This window comes from Nelusetta ayraudi, unplaced genomic scaffold (genome assembly GCF_046127955.1).
Source record: "Nelusetta ayraudi isolate G7.1 ecotype Tasmania unplaced genomic scaffold, CSIRO-AGI_Nayr_v1 ptg000007l, whole genome shotgun sequence".
Lineage (NCBI taxonomy): Eukaryota > Metazoa > Chordata > Actinopteri > Tetraodontiformes > Monacanthidae > Nelusetta > Nelusetta ayraudi.
In genome coordinates, this window is record NW_027466057.1 from 5191290 (window position 1) to 5211898 (window position 20609).

Below are 20609 nucleotides of genomic sequence, written 5' to 3' on the forward strand. Positions count from 1 at the left end.
AGAGAGAGAACATGAAGGAGATGGAGGAAGAGTGGTGTCAGTGGGCGGGGGCTGGGGTGGGAAGTAAAAAGAGGAGGGAGTCAATAAAGTGGAAATCACCTATGGGTATCATCATCCCAGACACTCTCCTCTTAAACCAACCCTGACTGCCCTCTGCTCACCCCAAACTCCCGGGGTTAGTTCAGTTCTGCTCCATTAACTCGCCGCCTGGGTCCGCCATCTTGCTTTAGCGTTGCAGCCCAGTGCGTGCAGGTACAGCAGATTAACTCGGTTTATTTTTTCACATGGGCAGGAGAAAACGCAGGAGCGGCGACCTAAAATGTCTAGATTTTTTGTTGTTTCTAATTGTCAGAGGATGACTAACGGCAGGCTGTAATCCCCACGCTTCACGCCAATCTGATGCTACCTCCCTACCCACCCCCACCCCGCCCCCCAATCCCCTCTTTCTCCCTTTTCTCTCGGAGGACTGGACTGCCTTTTGTTCGCAGGAACCCTGAAACTCAAGCCGTTCCGTCCGGTAACATCTTTCACTCTCTGGGCCCCACTGAAGCATTAGCTGCAACCCGATACGAGTCTTTTCAAAGCCTTGTTTTATTGGGTAAATATGGGTCACTTTGGACTGGGCCATTATGTTGCTCTGCGGGGGTGGTGGGTGGAGAGTGGGAAAAGACGGTTGCAGGTGATGAAGACAACTGACTGACGCACAACTAGAGCGTGCGTGTCAGACGATTACCGCGGGGCGTTTGAGTCGGGGGGTTTCCACCGGCGCACAAAGTCAAAAGAATGATTTACATTAGTCTGATGCTTCGCTGTGAGCAACATATGCAAGTTGTTGGTATGTTAGTAAGAAATCAAGAGCTTGAGACTTCTTCTCCTTAAAAAACAAAACCAAAGCAGGATGAAGTGCTTCGTTCATCTCCATCTGCTCTCGCCCACTCCTGTCCAGCCTAGCGCAACATCACAAGTGCTGAGTACTAGCAGCATGTTTCCACTTCTCGTATGGAACCTTTAAAATACCTGGGCAATGTCGGCTGCTAATGCTAATAATAGTCAGGGATTTTCCTGAAGAAACCTCCAGCTGCCTGCAGCATGCTGCGCAATCCCATCCCTAATTCAAAGTGAAAAGATAAGTGGCAAAAAATCTTCTGGCAGGTTCTGCACGATTTCCAGCTGAACGCGCGTGGCTTCTCTTTCTGTGTTTGGCTCAGCAATGGCGCCTGTTGAACATAGTGTTTTTTGAGAAAATATCAGCTGAAGACGGGCCCTCGTGGAGAAAAACAGGCGATACCAGATGGAGGTGCGACATGGGGGCCTTGAGTCTAGACTCAGTCAGATGACAGGAAGTGGATTCGGAACAGCTGTCAGAGCCCAGAGCGGCTGGAAAAGAGGAGGAGGACTGGAGCGCTGCTACGTCTCCTCAGCGACACTTAATCAGCGCGAGGAAACCACAGGGCAGACGCGCGGGGACAATGGGCCGTTCTGACGCAGTCGTAAACAGCACTCGCTGTGGACTTAGCGCATGCGGTCTGGCGGCGTTCGCTGATGAAGACTTGACATTCCTGCTCGCCATATAGAAAGCGACTTCAAAAGGAAAGCCTCGCTGGCTCCCACAATGTGAGAGTAAACACGGGGCCGACGTCTTGAGTCAATGGGATTTTGGGAGAGACGTCAAGAGGAGCGCCGCCACTCTTACTGTTCCCCTTCAAAGCGGCGTGACCCCCAGCTCAGCCCCTCGGCTTGGCACCTGTCCGCGCTCACATCAGCCTAACGGATTTGGGGTCAGCTTTTGTTTTTGCTTTGGTAAAAGATTAGAGGCTTTTTGGGTTCAGGCTTGTCGTCAGCATGATTCACGACCTCAAAAAAAGAGGGCCTGCTGACTTTCAGGCCGTCAAGGAGATCAAACTCCATGGTTACTACATTGGAAGGAGAAGAAGAAGAAGGAAAAAAAGGGCATCGGCAACTAAAAATCAATGCAGCCCCACCGTACCTGAGCCTGCTTCAAGGACTTGCAGTCTCATTAGCTTTGTTTATTACAGCCGTCCTGCTAAAAGTGGTGCGTGGAGGGCACGAAGGGGGCAACTGACAGCACAGGGCCAGGCTATTTCTGCAGCAGAGGCTGTCCCGTGTTTGTGAAAGGCCAGGCGTGGGGCTGCTGTGTGACGGTATGAGCGTCCGGATGTCTTCCTTTAGCACTGCAACGAGCGGTGGAGGATTCCTGGCCTGAAAGCTATGGGAGCTGGGGGGTGAGGGGGTGGCGGAGAAGGGGGGGGGGGGGGGGCGCAGAGCCACACACCTGCCAGATGATTTGTCATTATAGAGGGGTCAGCTCTCAGCTGTCACCCTCTAATCACCCATCTTACCCTTCAAGCCGAGCCCAAACTCCGCTCCAGCCCTCCAAAAACACCTTCTGCATTCCTCGGGGGGCTCGGGTTTCACTCGCGCCGCTGCTACCCCATCTGCCCCTCCCTTCTCTACACCCGACCCCGAGAGAAAATGTACCCCCCCCCCCCGCCTCCAACCCTTGCGGGAGACAGTGAGCACATTGTGTGTGGGACGCGCACGCCTGGCGTTTGTGTGCGTCCACAAAAAAACAAAATTTACCCAAAGGCAGAGCTGTTTGTCCCAATGCCTGAAGCGAACCCCGAATTTGAGCAGCAGGAGCAGCGGCGGGACGTGTGAATCTAGATGGGGGAAACGCAAGTCCGGAACAACAGAAACCCCCGCAGACACAAGAGTGCTCTCACAGGTATACTATATCCGTCAGCGGCGCTCTTTCATCGCCACAGGTCAGAGGTCGCACTCCTTTCCACTGAGTGCGGCTTCCTCTGGGATGTGCGGGTGTGTGAGAGACAGAGCCGCAGCTATTAACCCGGCCCCACCGTCCTGCGGATTATCTCCGTGCTCTGTGCCGAGGTGGGGCTCGGCGCGGTCACGTTTTGCACACGGGCGCCTGCAGGCCTCTTATCCGTTACCGTGGGTCCTTATCGCCATCACTGACAGCCTCAACGGCGCAAAAGAGTCGGAAGGAGCGGGGAGGCGGATGTGAGCGTCACTTGTTAGAGAGGAGACCATGTTTAAGTGTCAACACGGGGGTTTGCGTAACACTTGACATCGACGCTTAAAGACATGCGCTGTTGTTTAGAGTGACTGACAATCTGCGAGCTGTCCTCAAGGTGGCAGCTCGCTGCTACCAACAGTTTGGAGACGACCCTCCGATTGCGCATATTGTGCAACTACTTCCCCCATATTTCAACATGACTTCCTGCTCCAGGAGTCACCTGTCACTTCTCGTCCAGGGTTCCCTTGTGTCTCAGCCATGCACCTCCTGCATTTCGCCTGCTGGGGGCAGTAGAGGCTGTCTGCGGATCACTCAGCTGCTCTGCCGGCTTGGACACACACACACACACACACACACACACACACACACACACACACACACACACACACACACACACACACACACACACACACACACCAAGCTGGCCTACGGATAACAGAGAGCATCTTTCTCTCGTCTCCTGAGCTGCTACATGATCACCATGCCCCCCGGAGAACCGACGGGGAGGGGAGGGGGCCGGGGATAATGGCATGACATCAGCGTCGCCGTTAACCAAATGGGGCTGTAAACAATGGGAGGACATATGCTGTTCAGCGAATGGCTGCGGGCGCGCGGCACACCCACTGCACACGGCGGCACGCAGCCTCGACAGTTGGATGTAGCATTCTGGGAACCGAAACGGCAGGAGGAAGAGTCGGGTTTTCCCGGGAGGGGTCTTTCTCCACAGATATCAGTTACCGAAGCACCTCATCAATGGGCGAGAGGCAAAAGAGGATTTCAATTAGACGGAGAGATGGGAAAGGAGTTATGGAGGAGGCGGGGCATAAGCGCAAAAAAAGGCAGAGGAAGGTGCGGTGAGGGGAGGGCGATAAGGTCGTACATCAGAGTGGAGAAGACCTTCCTACCATGAACTGCATGTGTGGCAGGTTTCCACAGCCGGAGACCCACAAGACGGGAGTTTGTTTTCTTTCTCCAGCTCTTAAGAGGGGAAAATGAGCCAGCTAATCCCCCTGTACATCGCCAGGCCCTCTTGCTCCAGGGGGTTTTGGGGGGGAAGCAGGGGAGCAGCTTTGGGTCTGCTGCTGTTGTTTATGGGGAAAACGCACGTAAACCGAGTGCACACAGGGCGTTGGTAAGGAGCCCCGTCATAGTCAAATCAAGGCAACGTGACTCAAGATGGCGCCGAAAGCTCCGCACGGGCCGGCGAGTGTTTAAAACGGTCGGCAGGCGTCACCCCGCTCTCTGCTGGGTGCCGACCCGGTCGCCTCTAGGCTGCGACACAAATAAACCTGGAGGCCACAGAAGCCGTTATCCCAGGAGTTCCCTTTGCCCGCCTGCCGCCGGTGTCTCCTTCGCTAGCGCTGGCCCGGTCTGGCCTGGCCTGGCCTGGCCTGGGTTCATCTCGGGCGGAGACGACTCGTCTGCCTGGCGCGGGGCCCAGAGAGAGAAAACAATAACACTAAAAGCAGACCGCATTCAGATGACCAGAATACACACAAGGCAAATGTTTCTCCGACTCTGTCATTCTGTAATGCTGCCCCCCTCGCCCTCCACCCCCACCCCTCTCTGGGTCAGAAATGACTCACCCCGCAAGTAAAAAAGCCTCCAGTCGACTACAGCACGCGCTTATTTTGACTCATGCTTCAAGAGAAAATCAATATTTGTACAGATCTCCAGGAGGGAAACAATAGTGATCTGGGCTCCACGAGCTCTGTCTGCTAATGGTCTGTTTACCGAGACAGACGGGATAATGGCCTGGTTGGGGTGGGGGTGGGTGTGGGGGTGCTGTTGGGGGAGTCGGATGCTGGCCACACTCCATGCGGTTTCTGATCGAGTTAGCAACGAGGAGAGTAAGCACCTCCAGTGCAAGGAGATGAGCACTAAAGCAAGGTGGCGGCTGTACGCTGTGAATAAAGACGGGGGCCGTGCAGGTTTGCAAGTCAAATAGTCGGTCCGGAATCTGCACGCGTTAAAAGTGAAAGCTCCCTCTTTTGGCTATGCAAATCATAAATCTGGGAGCTTTGCGAGCTTTCAGACGCGAGCGATGGAAAACACTTAGGAAAGGTCAGCAGCTCTGCGTTGGAGTCTATAGTTACTGGCAGCACAGATCCTGTAACACCAGACACTGGCACACGCCAGGAGCGCGTAGTGGGAAAGAATAGGTGGGATCGGATGTCGAAGAAACCGAGTTCATCTTCAGGTCTCGGTTAAGGTGGCAACCCCAAAAGTAGCTGCGGGAGAACCCCACTGTCATGCAAGAGCCAAATAAATCTGTATTCCATTTGGCTCAGCCGCAGAAGATATACAGCCCAGCTGAGAGCTAAATATGTGCTTGGAGGTATTATCTAATAGTGGCAAAAGGACATCAAAGACGGCCGGACATGGGCCAGTTCGTCCAAGGTCATGTTAACCGCTGCCTCAACCTCCCAGCTCGTAACTTTCAGAAGGTGGGTATGTGTGTGTTAGAAGGAGCGAATGACTATAGAGGCCATACGAGGTGCGGCTCTCACTCTGCTCCCGTCACTCTCAGAAGACTGACACTGATGGGTCTGCACCTCAGGCCCCTTACAGCTGGAGACCAATAATTTATGACTCCTGGTTTATAACCTATGGGAAAGAGGCACTACAGGAACCAATGTGTCGTGAGTAGTAGAGGTACCAACCATGGTCTTCAACTAAACGCTTGCCAACGCCACTTAAACAGAAACGCTCTGTAAATGATGTATTATCGTTCTCTGCTAAATGTGAAAATGTCAACTAGATCTGATTAAACAAAGAAAATTCACAAATTAAGCTCGGCATTTAAAAGTTAGATATTCTAATAAAGGGCAGATAAAACTAAAGAGTGACCTGGACAAGTCTTGGTGATGCTCTCGCCCATCTCGCCCAGAGCTGGAGTCCAGCCAACCAGGCAGGGAGAGGCTCGCGAAAGCTGTCTGCCAGGAAGCGAGGGCTGCCGTGATGGCCCAGTCTCTTCTGCGCATCTCCTTCTCAGCTGAGCACTTAACACAAAGTAAGATTCAAGATGCCCACAAACAAACGGCTGCACGCGGCCGTCGGATAAACATGCAGACGCCGAGGGATGCTCGGGAGGCTGAAGAGCACTGGAAGCAGAGGGACCCATTAACCCCTGGGCTAAACACCAGAGCGGGGTGCAGGTGCTTAATAAGTCCACGCTGCACTCTGGATTTGTCTAGGTCACAGAAGATTTGACTATTGTTTCTGTGTGTATTTGCGTCAAATATTGTCTTCAATGTAGGGGTACATTTGCAGGCGAGTCCTCGAGGTCCGGACAGGTATGCTCTGTCTGACAGCCCACTGTGACTTGACCCATTAGCTGCTCACTAGCAGCCTGTTCTGCAGAGGGAAGGAGCTCCGATGACGACTTCCTGGTGCAGAGAAGTGCATCCCCAGGAGAGGGGCTCCAGACTAAACACTCCTTCGTTCAGCTGCTGCCCTTCACCCCGCCGACAAGAGATGATGCTTGACAAGTGTTCCCAGCAGAAAAACTCACTTTTTCCACCAATTATTGAGAGCAACGCAGGACTGGAGGGGGAGGAGGCAGCAAACCTCACAGCATTATACACGCTGGCATTCAACGGGGCGGTATTGAGCAACCTCTGTCAGCAGGAGATGGGCTAATTTTAGGGGGACCTGTGCCAACACAAACAACTGTTCTGGCTCGCTTTCATTGTCAGCGCTTGAGGTTTGAGCTGAATTTCTGAATGCTCCTCCGCAGCCAGTTTTCTCTTTCTCCCCCCACCAGCCCCTGATGATTTGTCCTCATCCAGCATCCCAGTCCAGTCTTTCATCGCCTTTAAAGCATTCTTGCAGGGAACAAACTTCAGCAACCCCCCACCCCCGAATGCCTGTACTGCACACCGACCCAAGTGGAAGAGACATTTTTCTCTTCTGTTGCCACCGTGATGGCAACACGTTCCTACAGGGTTTGTTTACTGTGGTGCCGGTATGACGTCACTGACGCTGCGCAATTTGTATGTACGCCAACACATCCATTCTGGTTTGAGGAGGTTAAACCGGCAACCACCGAGACTCTTGAGGTTCGCAATTCAGTCATGTCAATAGTTGCGTTTCCATTCCCCCTAGATTGCACAGAACCTAAATACTGCAATAAACTGCTAATGGAAACACATAAACTTAGAAAAAAACCTCTCAAATACTGCTAAAAGGATTTTTCACACTTTCATGAGGTGGTTTTTCAGACCTATCCATGTAAAGATATATTGCAAAAGTGTCATGGAAACACTTTTTTCGCATTTATACGGACGTGACCAGTTCACTCCAAGTGAAAATGGCACGTTATGTGTTACGTCAGGAGGTGACGGAATATTTATTACAAGTAATCAAAGAGAAAAACATAACGATTTTTGACAGCAAACAACATTGAAATGCAGATTTATCGCAAAATGTTTTGTACCTCCATCCTCCTCAAAGTGGGTTGTTGCATGATGAGATTTTACAAGAATTACAGCTTACGCGCTTCACACCATTCAATGGAAACACCTGCAAATCGCATTTGTACTTTGTCGAAATTTTAGAAATGGCGCTTTTAATTTGCGAAAAACTGTGATTGAAATGCAGCTACTGTAGTAAACCTCATACATTTGGACTTGGGAGAGGAGCTGCAGCACATCGTGAAGAACAGGCTGTGGCATCCATTCAGAATTGAAGGTGCCAGTCAAGAAGACAGAGCGTCACTGTCCGGCTATCATAACAATCTCGCAAGTCATGCAAGTCATGCACACCTATTGCACATTAGGGGAAGGGCGGGGCATTTGCTACGCGTGAGCGTGAAAGGAGGAGGGAGTGAATGTTGAGGCGGAAGCTGAATGGACACTTTCGGAGGCCCCCGTTGCCCCGACATGCAACCTCAACTCGACTTCAGTATTGAGGCAGCTGTGTTTAATATAAGCGCACAGCTCAGCCCATATTTATTCAGGTACAGCTGACAGAGGGGGAGAGACACTGAAGGAGGCATGGCCCTTCTTTTTCCTGGCAGCCGTGCAGCACTCCTGCGGTTTTTTCTTTTTTTTTGGGGAGGGGGGGGCAGGGGAGGGGGGATCTAAAGGGACAAGGAGAAAAAAGACACAGACGCTGAGGCTGAAGAGGAGGAGGAGGAGGAGGAGGAGAGAGAGAGAGAGAGAGAGAGAGCAGCACATTAGGAAAACAGTGTTGAAATAAAAAGCATGGCTCAGCCAGCCCTGCGTTGACTGGACATCCTGTGTTAAGGGGCCTGGCCCCACAGTCCCCGGGAGGGTGTGTGTGTGTGTGTGTGTGTGTGTGTGAGCCCAACTCTCCAGTCTCCAGTCGTCATGGTGGAGTCCATGACAAATGACCAGCGGCGCTGCTGTCGCCGTATGGCCTTGACCAAGACAAACAGCCGTGCTTTAAAATAAGTACTTGGCTCCCCCGACCCCCGATCGCAGCAAGTTTCGCCTCGTCCGAGCTACTCTACGCCACGTCCCATCACACTTCCAAGCCATGTTCCCTTCACAGGTCACAGGGCCGGGGCTGAATTCCAGCGCTCCTCACAGGGGACTTACTTGTCAGAGCCCCGACGCCGCTTTGCCTTCCCTCTTCTCAGCACACACTTGTGAAAATGTCCCACATCACACGCGTGCCGTCGTGGCCGAACTGCAGCGACGGCAATAATGAAGGTGAGTGTGAGCGCGCGTGACACGAAGCACACAAGCCCGGCTTTATAATGCATATGCGTAACGGCGGGGAGCGAGCCTGAAAATCAGCTGAATCACAGCTGCAGAAGTGTAAGCACTATTCCTTGCTTTTACTTATGCGCACACTGCATCCTGGGAGTTGTGGTTTGTCTTGGCTGCAGCCCTTCAGCCTGCACACCGGTGGGACTGGGGCTCCTTACAAAACTGAACCTCATTTATCTCTGTGGCAGAACTCTACCTCTTCACCCAGGATCAGTCCTCCTGGACCCCTGAACTGCTGACTGCATCGTCTCAGCAGCACCGTCCCTCTCCCTGCTTTCATGCAGCGGCAGAAAAAAAAAAAAAGATGAGCTTTATTTGCATATTGATCGTTGCAGCCAAAAGACGTGGGGCCTCAGCACATCCTTGAATACATAATTAAATATCAATCCTCTAATTCTGCTTTAACTCTTGCACAACACTTTTGAGAAAGCAATTCATCTCGAGCACGTGATTTTCCAGGGCAGCTGGGCGACCGTGGCTCCATGGAAAAAGTCAGAGGAAGAAAAAAGAAAAGAAAAAAGAAACCTGGTCCCAAACGCAGCATGATTTGTGCCAGTAAAGAGCCGATTTTTGCGAAGCGGCGGTAAAAGTCAAGGCGCTCACCCAAATGGAGCTTGACCCCGTTTTGCTCCTGTCACCCAATAAAAGTGGCTGGTTTCTCAGTATGTGAGCAGGCTTTAGTGCCAGCCAGTTGCAGTAGGACTGGCTTGGGTGCTGGGCCTGTCTGATGAATCACTTACATTTGGTGAAGACTGGACCAATGGCGTCACTTGGATTGATTGGCCCAAAGGGACTGTCGGCGGGGAAGCACTTCCTGTGTGTGTTAATGGACAGTCGTCCTGCAGAGGCACTGTGGCTTCTTGCATGGGATGATGGCTGTTACTCCCAGTCTACTCCGCACTCTCCTTCTCAGTCTCTATTTCACCCAGCCAGCGCTCACTCCTTTCATTTGATTTCATGCTTCCAGTTAATTGGAAAGCAGCTGAACCAGGAAAACTAGGCTTTCAGAACAAACACGAAGGAGAGTCACACTTGTGTTGATATGTGGACACCTTTTGTGTATCTTGCAATATTTCTGGTGTTAGAATGAGGCTAGTTTTGATTTTGTGGCTATATATATAAATATATATATACACTTATATAGGTACACACACACACATATATACAGATATATTTTTTCATGAAATGTGTGTATTTTACTCTTTTCTGGAATAGTCAGTGTATCCAAAAAATAGATGGGCGTAATTTGAGCCCGTTCCTATAGACTATTTGGCAATGCATGATGCATTTAATTACCATGTAAAAATATTAAAACCAAGCTGTGGGTTGTTCTATGGAAATATTCAATGGAAAAAAAACATCTAAAGATAGAATTCATAAGTAGTGTCTGGTTTAAAAAGAAAAAAAATTGGTTTGGCTGTGTTAGTGTTAGTATTTACCCAAGTCTGCCCAGCTGCTCCAGTTCTGGCACCGGGGGTCCATACGTTTTAACGTGGAGGGGCTTGTAGTGGTAGAGAACTTCCTCTATCTTAGGAACAGCCTGCACAGACACCGCCTGTCGCTAAAAAAACAGAAACCCAGAAGAAAACAAGGATAAATTATTCATCATAAGACAACCATGTCAGTGGCACAATCAGTGGGACAGTATCAGGAACAAAAAATTGAGAACACTTATTGTCAATCAAACTGCAAACCAGTTCCTGACTGACTGGTTTGAAAATGGGAGTGCACTTTCCTCCAGGCACTTTCCTCCATGCCTATTGAGAAAACCTCGCGGTGACGATAAAAGATTACGCTCTTTTTTTTCTTCTTTTTAAGTTCAACGACACAATGATGGCAACTCACCAATCAGTACTGACAAACAATGATCAAAGACGGATGAACATGAAGTTATGCAAAAGGAAAGTTGAAGGGTTGTTGAGGAAATATAACGAGCGAAAAGCATAACAAGGGAGCGACGCAGCTGCTTCAAGAGTTAGAAGAGAAGTTCAAGTATGAAAGGCACTTCAACCGGATAGATTTGTGACATGGTGTATGACGTGTTTATTTCCCAAATACTGCATGGCAGCTCAAGCTCATTTCAAGTCTGAATTCTTGCAGACACTTTTTGGAAAGTGCCAATCTGAATGAATGTCAACTGGTCGGAATATCAATAGAAGCGTGAGTCCATTTCAAATGTGAAAGAGAGAGGGGGGGCTAAGTTTTAACCACGGGGCAAACAGGAAACTATTGCAAGATTTTCAATGACGGCAGCTACACAGAGCAGTGGTGTCAGTTTTATTACTAATGGACACATTTCCTCATTAAGAGAGGAGCAAAGTGGAGCACCAAAGGCTTTTCCTCCTCCTGAATGGATTTGGGAAGGCTTTGACTAACACTGCGGTGGATCAGAGCAAGTCTAAGTTTGCCCCTTACACCAACAGGGAGCTTTGAGCTGCTACCAACTGGCTCAAAGGGCAGTGGAGGAACGTGATTGGCCAGCTTTGAATCTGATAAACAGACGGTTTGTCTAATCACCAGGACTTTTTCTTTTCGACAAATGCTTTAACCAGATTGACACTGACATGTATTTGGGTTGTAGTTTGTTATTTCCATGTGCATTGTCTTTCCATAATTGTAGCTAAAGTGCCGTGGAGCCACCAGGACAAGGAAAACACTTTCCTTGCTAAACGTTGCACAATCAAATGTCCTCACTCATCAACTCTGCATTGTTGGACTCTAAAACTCTTTGCTGAATTCACGAAAACACACCATGACATCCAACGATTTCTCAGAAACTGCGATCCCATCTCGCCTTGCGCCAGATCTCGACGTGCTTGACCAAAGTGTTAGAGCGAGAAAGCGGATTTCTCCGCAGGACACTGGAAGGGGAATTTCCAAAGTATGAGAGACCACTAAGTTTTCTTCGGCATTAAAAAGGAATAAGACTCAGAAGACGAGCCAGGGCCATTAAACAAGCCTGGAATTAGAGAGATGAGGTCTAAACAAACAGAGACTGTTTCACGGTGGAGCATGGAGACAAAGAAAAAGATGTAAAGATAAGCGAGTGGGGGAAGAGAGGAGAAGTGGGGGAGAATAAACACCAGAGCACAGAGGGGAGCTGATGAAACTAAACTAAATGAGTAACATGTGCCCCATGGCCAAAGACTGCCCGGCCTCACAAAGGATTCGGCCTATGTGAGCTCACCCAATGGGGACATACAGCAGCCAACACTTTGAGGTTAAAAACGCAGCGAGCAATGCGCATTGCACAGTGAGACGGCACTTTTCCAAACGTAACACAGTGTAAATGGTCTTAACCAGGGCAGCAAGCAGGACACTTGGGCAAATCAGACACCGTGCACACATGGAATGGCCTTGTGTTAATGTATGGGGCAAAATGGATTCCCAAAAGATGGACTTTTTCCTTTATTTCCTTTATCGTGACTCCGCCTTATCAACGGAAGGGTGTAACTTCTTCCGATCTTCCATAGCAATGGGTTTTTCCAAAAATAAAAAATACAATAATGCAACATTAACAGCACTTTCACAGGAATTCATCCATATCAGCCATTCACATTTCCCAGAATCACTGTCAGATGCCTTGACGCCACAAGCCTAAACTTGCAACACGCAGCACGATTCATAAAAGCGAAAGCCGCGATATTGACAGTACGAGACCGTTGCCTGCCAAGAAATGCAACAGTTTGAGTTGAACGCAGACACACAGATCTGAGGCAGAGGAACAGAAAACGTTCAATGTTTATTCATGGTTTATTTATATTCATCTGAACTGACATCAGCTGAACAAACAGCTTTAAATGTTTATTCCATTTTTTGATTTTTCCCACCAAACTCAGCAAAACACTCATGGCATGCTGCTCAGTGCTTCTCGCTCAACCTTTAACCCAAAGGTGCCACTGCCCCCATATCTTGTCCCATCCATCCATCCAACAGAGCGGGGCTCTGCCACAAGCTAATGAAACCCAGACCCGACACTTTGCCTGACTTTCACACTCTTTCAGTCTCCCCATTCATCTTCTTTTTAGACTTTCAGCGCTGTTTAACACCTCCCTGCTGTGCCAATCAAAGGGATGGACCAGGGTGTATGACGGGGGAGGGGGAGGAAGGAGAAGCAAAGGAAAATATGGCAAACGTTTTGGGAGGACGAGAGATGCAAATTGAGAGTTTCAGTCAGCTAAAAAGCAGTAAATCAGATTTGAAAGTAACGGACAGAGCAGAGCCAACCCCCAGGCTTGAAAAAGTCTGTAACATTCCTCGGCAAAGTCACCTTGAAACCTGGCAGAGACACATCATCTTGAACAAACACAGCGCAGGACAAGCAGAGACAGAGGAGGCTTTGCTCCGCTGAATATATTTACAAGAAAAAGAACATTAATGACCGGTGGCACTTTTATAATGCTTTCTTATGAGGGAAGGAGGACAGTTCTTGGGAGACATGCCCTGTCCTCTATCAAAGAGGACTTTACCTTGACTCAAGAAATTGTCAAGCGCTATAGAAGCCATGAAAAACAGCATGTTGATGTTTCCCCCAAATTCTGCGGTGAAAAAAGCACCAGAATTAGAGGGAAGTGGAGGTGGTGGTGGTGGTGGTATAGGTGGTGGTGGGCCCTCAGTCAGGCCCAGCAGAGCAGAAACAACTTGGAGACTGGGGCCACTGGAACAACACCAGTGAATCAGCCAACGTAAACATCTGCTTTTAACATCACAGAGGCCCCATCTTACTACTTTCACAATGTTTTGTGTATGCTCGTGACACTTTCAAGTCGGCGTATGACTGGTATTAAAGACTCGCAGTTTTCCGCCGAGACACTAAAGCGAAACTCAAGGGGCCATCCGTCTTAATAAAACAGCAGGGGGGGATGATTTGAGGAAATCACCATCGCGCCAAAGGGAATAGTCGTCCTCTTCCTCCCCTTGGTCTTATGATCTTTGCACTCCCACCTTGGGTCCAGACAGAGTTATGGCGGACACGAGTTGCAGTCGCGGGCATGGAGCAATTGGAAAGGTTTGAGCAAAGCGCCCACCGGTGTCTCACCCCATGCTGGTGAAGGGGCCTTGGAAAGCATTAAGCACACTACCAGGGGCCCATAACGTTACGTCCGGTTATTCTGCTGTCCGCCCCAGCAGCCACATGTGGGAAAAACCACATCAGAAACTGTGGCATGTAAGAAATGTGCGCCTTGTGTCAGACATCGGTCTTATAAATGTCAGATTTCTTTTGAGAGGTATGAGAAATCTGTCTCTGTGACAATGTACCCGGGGCTGCATTAAAGGCACCACATGGATGACACTGGAAAAAGTATGTAGTACAATGGGGCCAGTTCGCTGCCAAAAAAAAAAAACGTTTTTAAAGTTTTTAACTGATTGAATTAGAAAATTAAGCTTATTACTAAAGGGTAGTATATCCAAAAAATTAATTAGACAGCAGGATTAATGTCTAAGCCTGCTGCATACATTGTGTTGGTAACAAACACAGTGAAGCTCATCTCCGCGCTCCTAAAAGCGAGGCCTAGTTACTGAAATACATCGAGGTGGAGGAATACGGTTGTTTTATTGATCACCAAACAACTGGTCCAAAGGTCTCGGTCATAAAGGACTAATTCAGATAGAGAGACCCACCAAAAAGGTTCATTCTGAACCCGTGTGGTGATTGTTAAAGACTGAAGTATTTTGGGGAGGAGGGCTCAGGCTTCTTTAAGATAATGACACAGCCACAAAAACAGGAGATTGACAAACAGCTGCTTGTTCCCGTTCATTAATTCTAATAATCAAAAACTGAAAAGCGAACAACATAGTAATAACTCACATGTTAACAACGAGAACGCTACTCAAAACACATGCTTTGCACAATCCATGACCATCAGCACTCTCTGCCCCGCCCCCACCATCTCCTGACATTGCAGCTCAGCAGGACACGTCAAGGTCGGCTTGAGACAATCCTCACCATCAGCACCTTCCCAACTCATCCACAAACAGTTTATGGAAATACAATCGGCACCAGTGCAGCTCAGCTCTGGGGGAAACCAGGGCCCGTCGCCACGAAAGCACTGAGTGGCGTCGAGGGTGATGGAAAGTCAGACAATGTCCAGAATGGATATCAAGGATTAACCACCACGGAGGTTCCGTTAATGGCCGGCCCCTCTCGCTGGCCCCACAACCCGACTGTCTATCCTTGTGCTGCTTCTGCTTCTGTGCGGATGAAAAACTTTGGGGCTGAGCAGCAAGTAGCAAGTGTAAAAGCCGCGGCCCATACAGCGCCGCCCCTCGCCTTACAAGTTTAAATATATCTACCGGGCCAGTGGCAGCTGCTCCGGTGCAAAGCTCCTAAAGCTGACAACTCCTTTTTCCGGTGGGCTTGGCCGAGTCGCCCCTGGGCATGGGTTACTGAGGCCAACCTAAGCGGGGCTATGCCAGGGGGCAGGGGTAGGGGCAGAGGTGTGAATGCCCACATGTGCTGGTGCCAATCACGACTGACGATTCACTTTAAAGCCCTGAACCGACCCGCCATGGCCCGAGTTCCTGCAGCCATTCAACTACATTCCAAAACTCCAATTAATAGGAATGAAGGAAAGGTGCGATGTGGGTCCTCAAATTTAATTTAAATAAAAAATACAATATTACACATATATCACTTTCTGATTATGTTTGTCCTAAGGGTCCAATGTGTAACAAATGTTTATGGAAGCCCACCTGACAGCACTTTTCATATTAAGGGCCACTGTCAGATGGGCTTCCTTAAAAAATGGCAGCGCAAGATGGCAGCTAACTAGGAGCAAGACCCTTATTGCTCTATGTATATTCTCATATATATGAGAAGCGTTCTATGGGTAGAAAAAACATATTATTTTCATTGTACTGGTAGTATACACTTTTATTCATGTATTTATGGGCAGTATGTGAAGATTTTACCAATATAAAAATCATAAATCAAGCCAAATTTTACACACTAGACCTTGAAAATTGTATATACAAATAAGGAGAATGAAAATGACACAAGTGAAAGTAAGTGAGTGGTGGTTGGGGGAGTGCATAGCAAAAAACCTCACAGGCAAAACAGGTTGGGCCAGTTTGCTAGGCTGCATCTACCAAGCCGAGGTCACCGTGAAGGACGACTTCACATTAGACCGGACCACTGTAGCTTTGCAGCATAAGCATATGTATGAGTTTGATGAACCCTTTGATAGACTATAGGAGTCTTTATTCCAACACCCAAGTTGCCAACTGAACCGATGCCAGAGCCAGCCAGCCAGCCAGTCAGCCGTGTTTAGGGATACACTTTCCACCCACATTTGTCTGCGTGAGCTGCGCTTTGTCTCTTACGTGCGCCCGCCTCTTTTACCCTGTGCCCATATCCTGCTTTCAGGTATGTCAGCTGCCACCGCTGCCAGCGGGAAGCGCACCGGGCCCCCCAGCGAGGACAGGAACCTTGGGCCTTTCATTTAAGACGGTGCTGAAAAGCTGCGCCGAGGTAGAGAGAGATTCCCCACCGGTCATGCACTTTAGGAATGGGACGGCATAGCAGCTGAGGACAATCCCCAACCTCACATGTGGGGGGAAGAAAGAAAAAAAAAAAGGGAAAACAAAAAAAAAACAATACAAAGAGGTTTGTGCTCGCAGATGAAGCAAGCGAGTTTAAACACTGTCCAAAAGAATCAATACATTGTTATTTGGGCAAGGTTTTGACACAGTGAAGTTTCAATGTAAATAACTGTTGACTTGTGACCATTTTTTCTGTGAACAGGTGCCAAGCTTGAAGACTCCTGTCATCAGGTTTGGCACCGGGGCCGCTCGTCTGTGTCAGACAACAACAAGCAACTTGTTTAAACAGTGAATACTTCCCCCTCTCTCTCTCTCTTGCACACACACACACACACCCAGAGAGAGAGAGAGAGACAGACAGACACACACTCTTTTGAAACCAGCAGACGTCCATTTCAGACAGACACTTTATTCTTCAAAGGATGTTTACTCAGACTGCATAAGAGGAGTGTGCATGCATGTATGTGTGTGTGTGTGTGTGTGTGTGTGTGTGTGTGTGTGTGTGTGTGTGTGTGTGTGTGTGTCGGAAGTGCACATGTGTGTTCGTGTGTCTAATAGAAAGCCAACAAAGTGAGGGATTAGTGCGTGAGCCCAGACTACTCCTGAGGCAAGACCGGACCCATCCCACCTGAGATCACACGAGGACCACGAATACTTTCTCCCAGAATCTGCTCGTTTTCTTCAAGCATCAAGTTCATAATGCGCGTTGACGCACCACGAGGATAATTAGGATCACAGGGGTCGGAGTCCCCTTCATCTATCTTTGGAAAATTATCCAGGCTGAGAGCAGTGCCAGAATGACTGACATGTTCATCGTCTTGTTTCCAGTAAACAGCCGCAGACAACAAGATTCGCCGTTCGGTCACTTTCTAAATACAGCTAGGGGTCATTAAGAGAAGTTAGAGTACAACTGTTTTCCACATGCTCCTCAGACTGGTCGGCTCAAAGACAAGACCGCGGGCCAGGCTGAGGCAGATAGCAAAGACACTGGTGGAGAAGCTGGTGCTCCACTGAAACTGATATCACCAAAAAACATACAACTAATGATAACTCGGGACAAAATCCACAGCTTGTCATTCGTCAATGTTTCATTTTCTAAAAACAATCATATACGCAGGTACATATGACTGTTGCCGTGGGTCATTTGAACCCCATGGGCCTGAGCCTCACTCACAAAACGGCCAGGTGGAAGGAACAAAGCCCCTTCAGGCAGCAGGCAGCCTGTGAGGGTTTGGCTCCTGCTTTAGCTTCCCTGCTAAAGCTTTCCACACACTGAAAGGAGCAAAAAACAAGGCAGCTGTGACATGGCGTCAGAGGGTGGAATGAACACCTGGCTGAGGGTGTTGTCACTAACCTCAAGAGCCATCAGTGTGGCGCCGCCGCCCCTTTGTGATGTCACAAAAAGCCAGTGTCCAGAACTTTGTATTAAACTCAACCCTTCCAAAGTGTAAAAAAACAATTAAGTAAAGGAGTGTCTTCACTTTGGGGCAGTTTACTGATAAGAACGGACAAAAGTACAAACAGCCTATTAAAATGCTGTCTACAAAGTTTCCATATAAGATCTGGATAAAAATATCTGATTATTATATAAAGGTATTTACCTCCCTTAATTCCTTCGGGATGGGAAAAAAAGAAAGAAGAAGAAGAAGCAGAAACTCTCCTTGAAACGGCAGAACGCAGAGTGAGCAGATAAATGAATTCCAGCATTCTGCAGGAATTCACCACTCTGCGCTGAAACTCCACCAAGTCAAACAGAAGTCATTCTTACGGCCTTTGAGATGAAGGCAAATCCAAACCCACACATTCCCCTGACTCGGTTCCATCGGGGCCAGAACGCAGCAGACGCTCGGTGAGAGCTCCCCTTTACCAACGGGAGTTCAGGGTTGGGAGGACGGGGAGAAATGGGGAGAAGGAAGCGAAGGGAAAACAGCTGCTGAGGAATCCAAGAGCAACAGACTGGTGCTGCTTCTCTCTCCATCAGCGAATTTAACTTCATGAGGTATTTACATCAAGTGAGAATCAGAGCACCACATCGTCCCTTTTGGATCATTTCAATGCTGTTACACTGGGGGAGGCAGCTTTGCTTGCAAAACTGAATAACTTGTTGAAAGTTTTTGTGAGTTCAATAACACTAGATAATAACTGTTCAGATTTTACGGTGAAGAAGAGGCAGAACAGATTAGGGGCTGACCTGCTGATTGCAAAACATGTCGAAATTCTACTGGAGGCCAAGGTGAAATATGACCAATGAACTTGATACAGCGTAAACTATCAGTCAAAGGTTTGGACACACACTCTCATTCATTTATTTTTTATCTTTGCAACTTTCGACAATGCAGCTAGATACTGAAGACATCAAATATATGAGCAAGATATATGTAATTATGCAGCAAGAAAAACACGTTAAGTAACTCTAAAATATGCTCTTTAATGAAAGCATTTTGAAGAGTTTAAATATAAAACACATTCGAGCTATTCTACACTTGTATTGCTTCCTACATAATTCCATGCATGTTCATGCATAGTTTTGATGCCTTCAGCGAGAACTGCAACATCAATAGTCATGAGAATGAAAGAAAAGACATTGAATTCACAGGGCGTGTCTAAACTTTTAACTGGTAGTGTATATCGTCGCAGTCAAATGAAAATAAACTACTGAGAAGAAAAATGGCCAAAGGGACGGACGCTCTCTCCAGGCACGGCGAGTTGAAAGTGGCCAAAAACCCTGAGCCCTCATCGCTCTCCCTGTGGGTCCCGCCATTTGCCCAGAGGAATGTGATGACATGACTGACAGGGTGAGGGTCTGTTTCCCCCACTGAAGACACAGCAGACACAGAGGAACTTCATCCCTTTGAAGATCTAGACCGTTATCGTCACTCCGGTGCAGGCCACATGACGGTTAAATTAGCAGTGAACCCGGACCAGCGCCAGTGACAAGTGTGCAGAGCTTTATCTGCGCTGGATGTAGCTGCTTTTAATTCTGTGTATCTTCCAGTCAGTAACATGTTGGAATATACATGATTTTCTGCTCTATCATTTAAAAATATTGTTAGAGGATACATTAATTAATCAAGAAAGGTAATTTGTTGGTGCATGTCGGAGCAGAAACTTTTTTAACCGAACCAGGAAAAAGGCAAATTAAATTATCTGCTCAAGATTTACGACTAATGAGATTTTATTTTTCTTCTCGAGTGCAGTACAGTACTCACCATGTGGATTCCAGTAGAAAACAGATTTGTGGGTTTGACCACCTGCTTCTGCTGCTCTATCTCAGTCTCCAGCTGGGCAGCGCGGACTTTGTGCTTGGCGAGCAAGATTGCGGCAGGAACCTGAGAGCGTTCCTAGGAGCATGGAGAAAGCCTTGGTGAGAACCTTGGAACCATGTCGGCTACCTTCAATAGTTTTCGTCCGCTACATTTTTTTACACAGCAAATACATGCCCCCACTCCCCCAACTCTTTAATTAGTATGTATGAAGTGTTATGAAAATAATAATGACCTTTAATATCTTTTAAAGGTCATGCAAAACTCAATACCAATGTTCTTCAACAAAAGGAGAGCCTGTGAATGCCTTTTCCAAAATGAGCAAGGTCCATCTTTTAACCAAGTATAAAAGCAGCTCTATCAGGAAGTTTTGACCACAGGTTTTGCAGAAGGCCTTAAACAGAGGGCTAAATAAAATGTTTTATAGAGTTGTACATGTTTTTAAAATTATTGTTAATAACGCTGCTCTACTGCAGTGTAGGCAGAAAATTAAAGCTCTACAAAATGGTGATAATATCCGACCTTAAAAACAGGCCCAGATAACAATCACCCCGGGGTTTTTTCAGGGGGCATTTACGATGCAAACCATATTAACAAAACTCTGGCGGTGCAGGGGGACGCTACTTCAAGTGCACTGCATCGCCTTCACCTCCATTAAACGCAAGGTCAGACGTTTCAATTTCTCCAGTGGAGTGTTGCCAAGTACAGAGGTCTGAGAACACAAGCCCGCCTGGACGCATCCTTTACCGGAGGGGCACGACTTTTCTGATGGAGGCAACGGGAACGAAAGGACAGACGTGTTGCTCATTAGCCAAAAACCATAGCATAAAGAAAACAAAGAAACACCTGAAACATGTTGATGTGTTTTCCAGTTCAGCGAGAGCAAAGAACAAAAACTGGATCAAGTTCCAGGCAACATTGTTTGATTGTCATTGATTTTTCTCGGAGAAAGCAAAAACAAAGAATTTCTAGCGGTTTTGTTGTTGCATGTCAGTGCGCATGCGTTAG

At 48.1% G+C, this 20609-nt stretch overlaps 1 protein-coding gene across 2 annotated transcripts in view; it reads right to left on the bottom strand.

The window, feature by feature from the left end:
- mnat1 (MNAT1 component of CDK activating kinase) overlaps nucleotides 1-20609 on the bottom strand; it is a 31039-nt gene that overhangs the window by 2017 nt on the left and 8413 nt on the right. For both annotated transcript variants that reach the window (XM_076018068.1, XM_076018067.1), the window contains 2 exons: nucleotides 19548-19679; nucleotides 10236-10357 (listed from right to left, as the gene is read on the bottom strand). In XM_076018068.1, the coding sequence (XP_075874183.1) occupies nucleotides 10236-10357; nucleotides 19548-19679 (254 nt within the window). The remainder of the gene's footprint in view (nucleotides 1-10235; nucleotides 10358-19547; nucleotides 19680-20609) is intronic.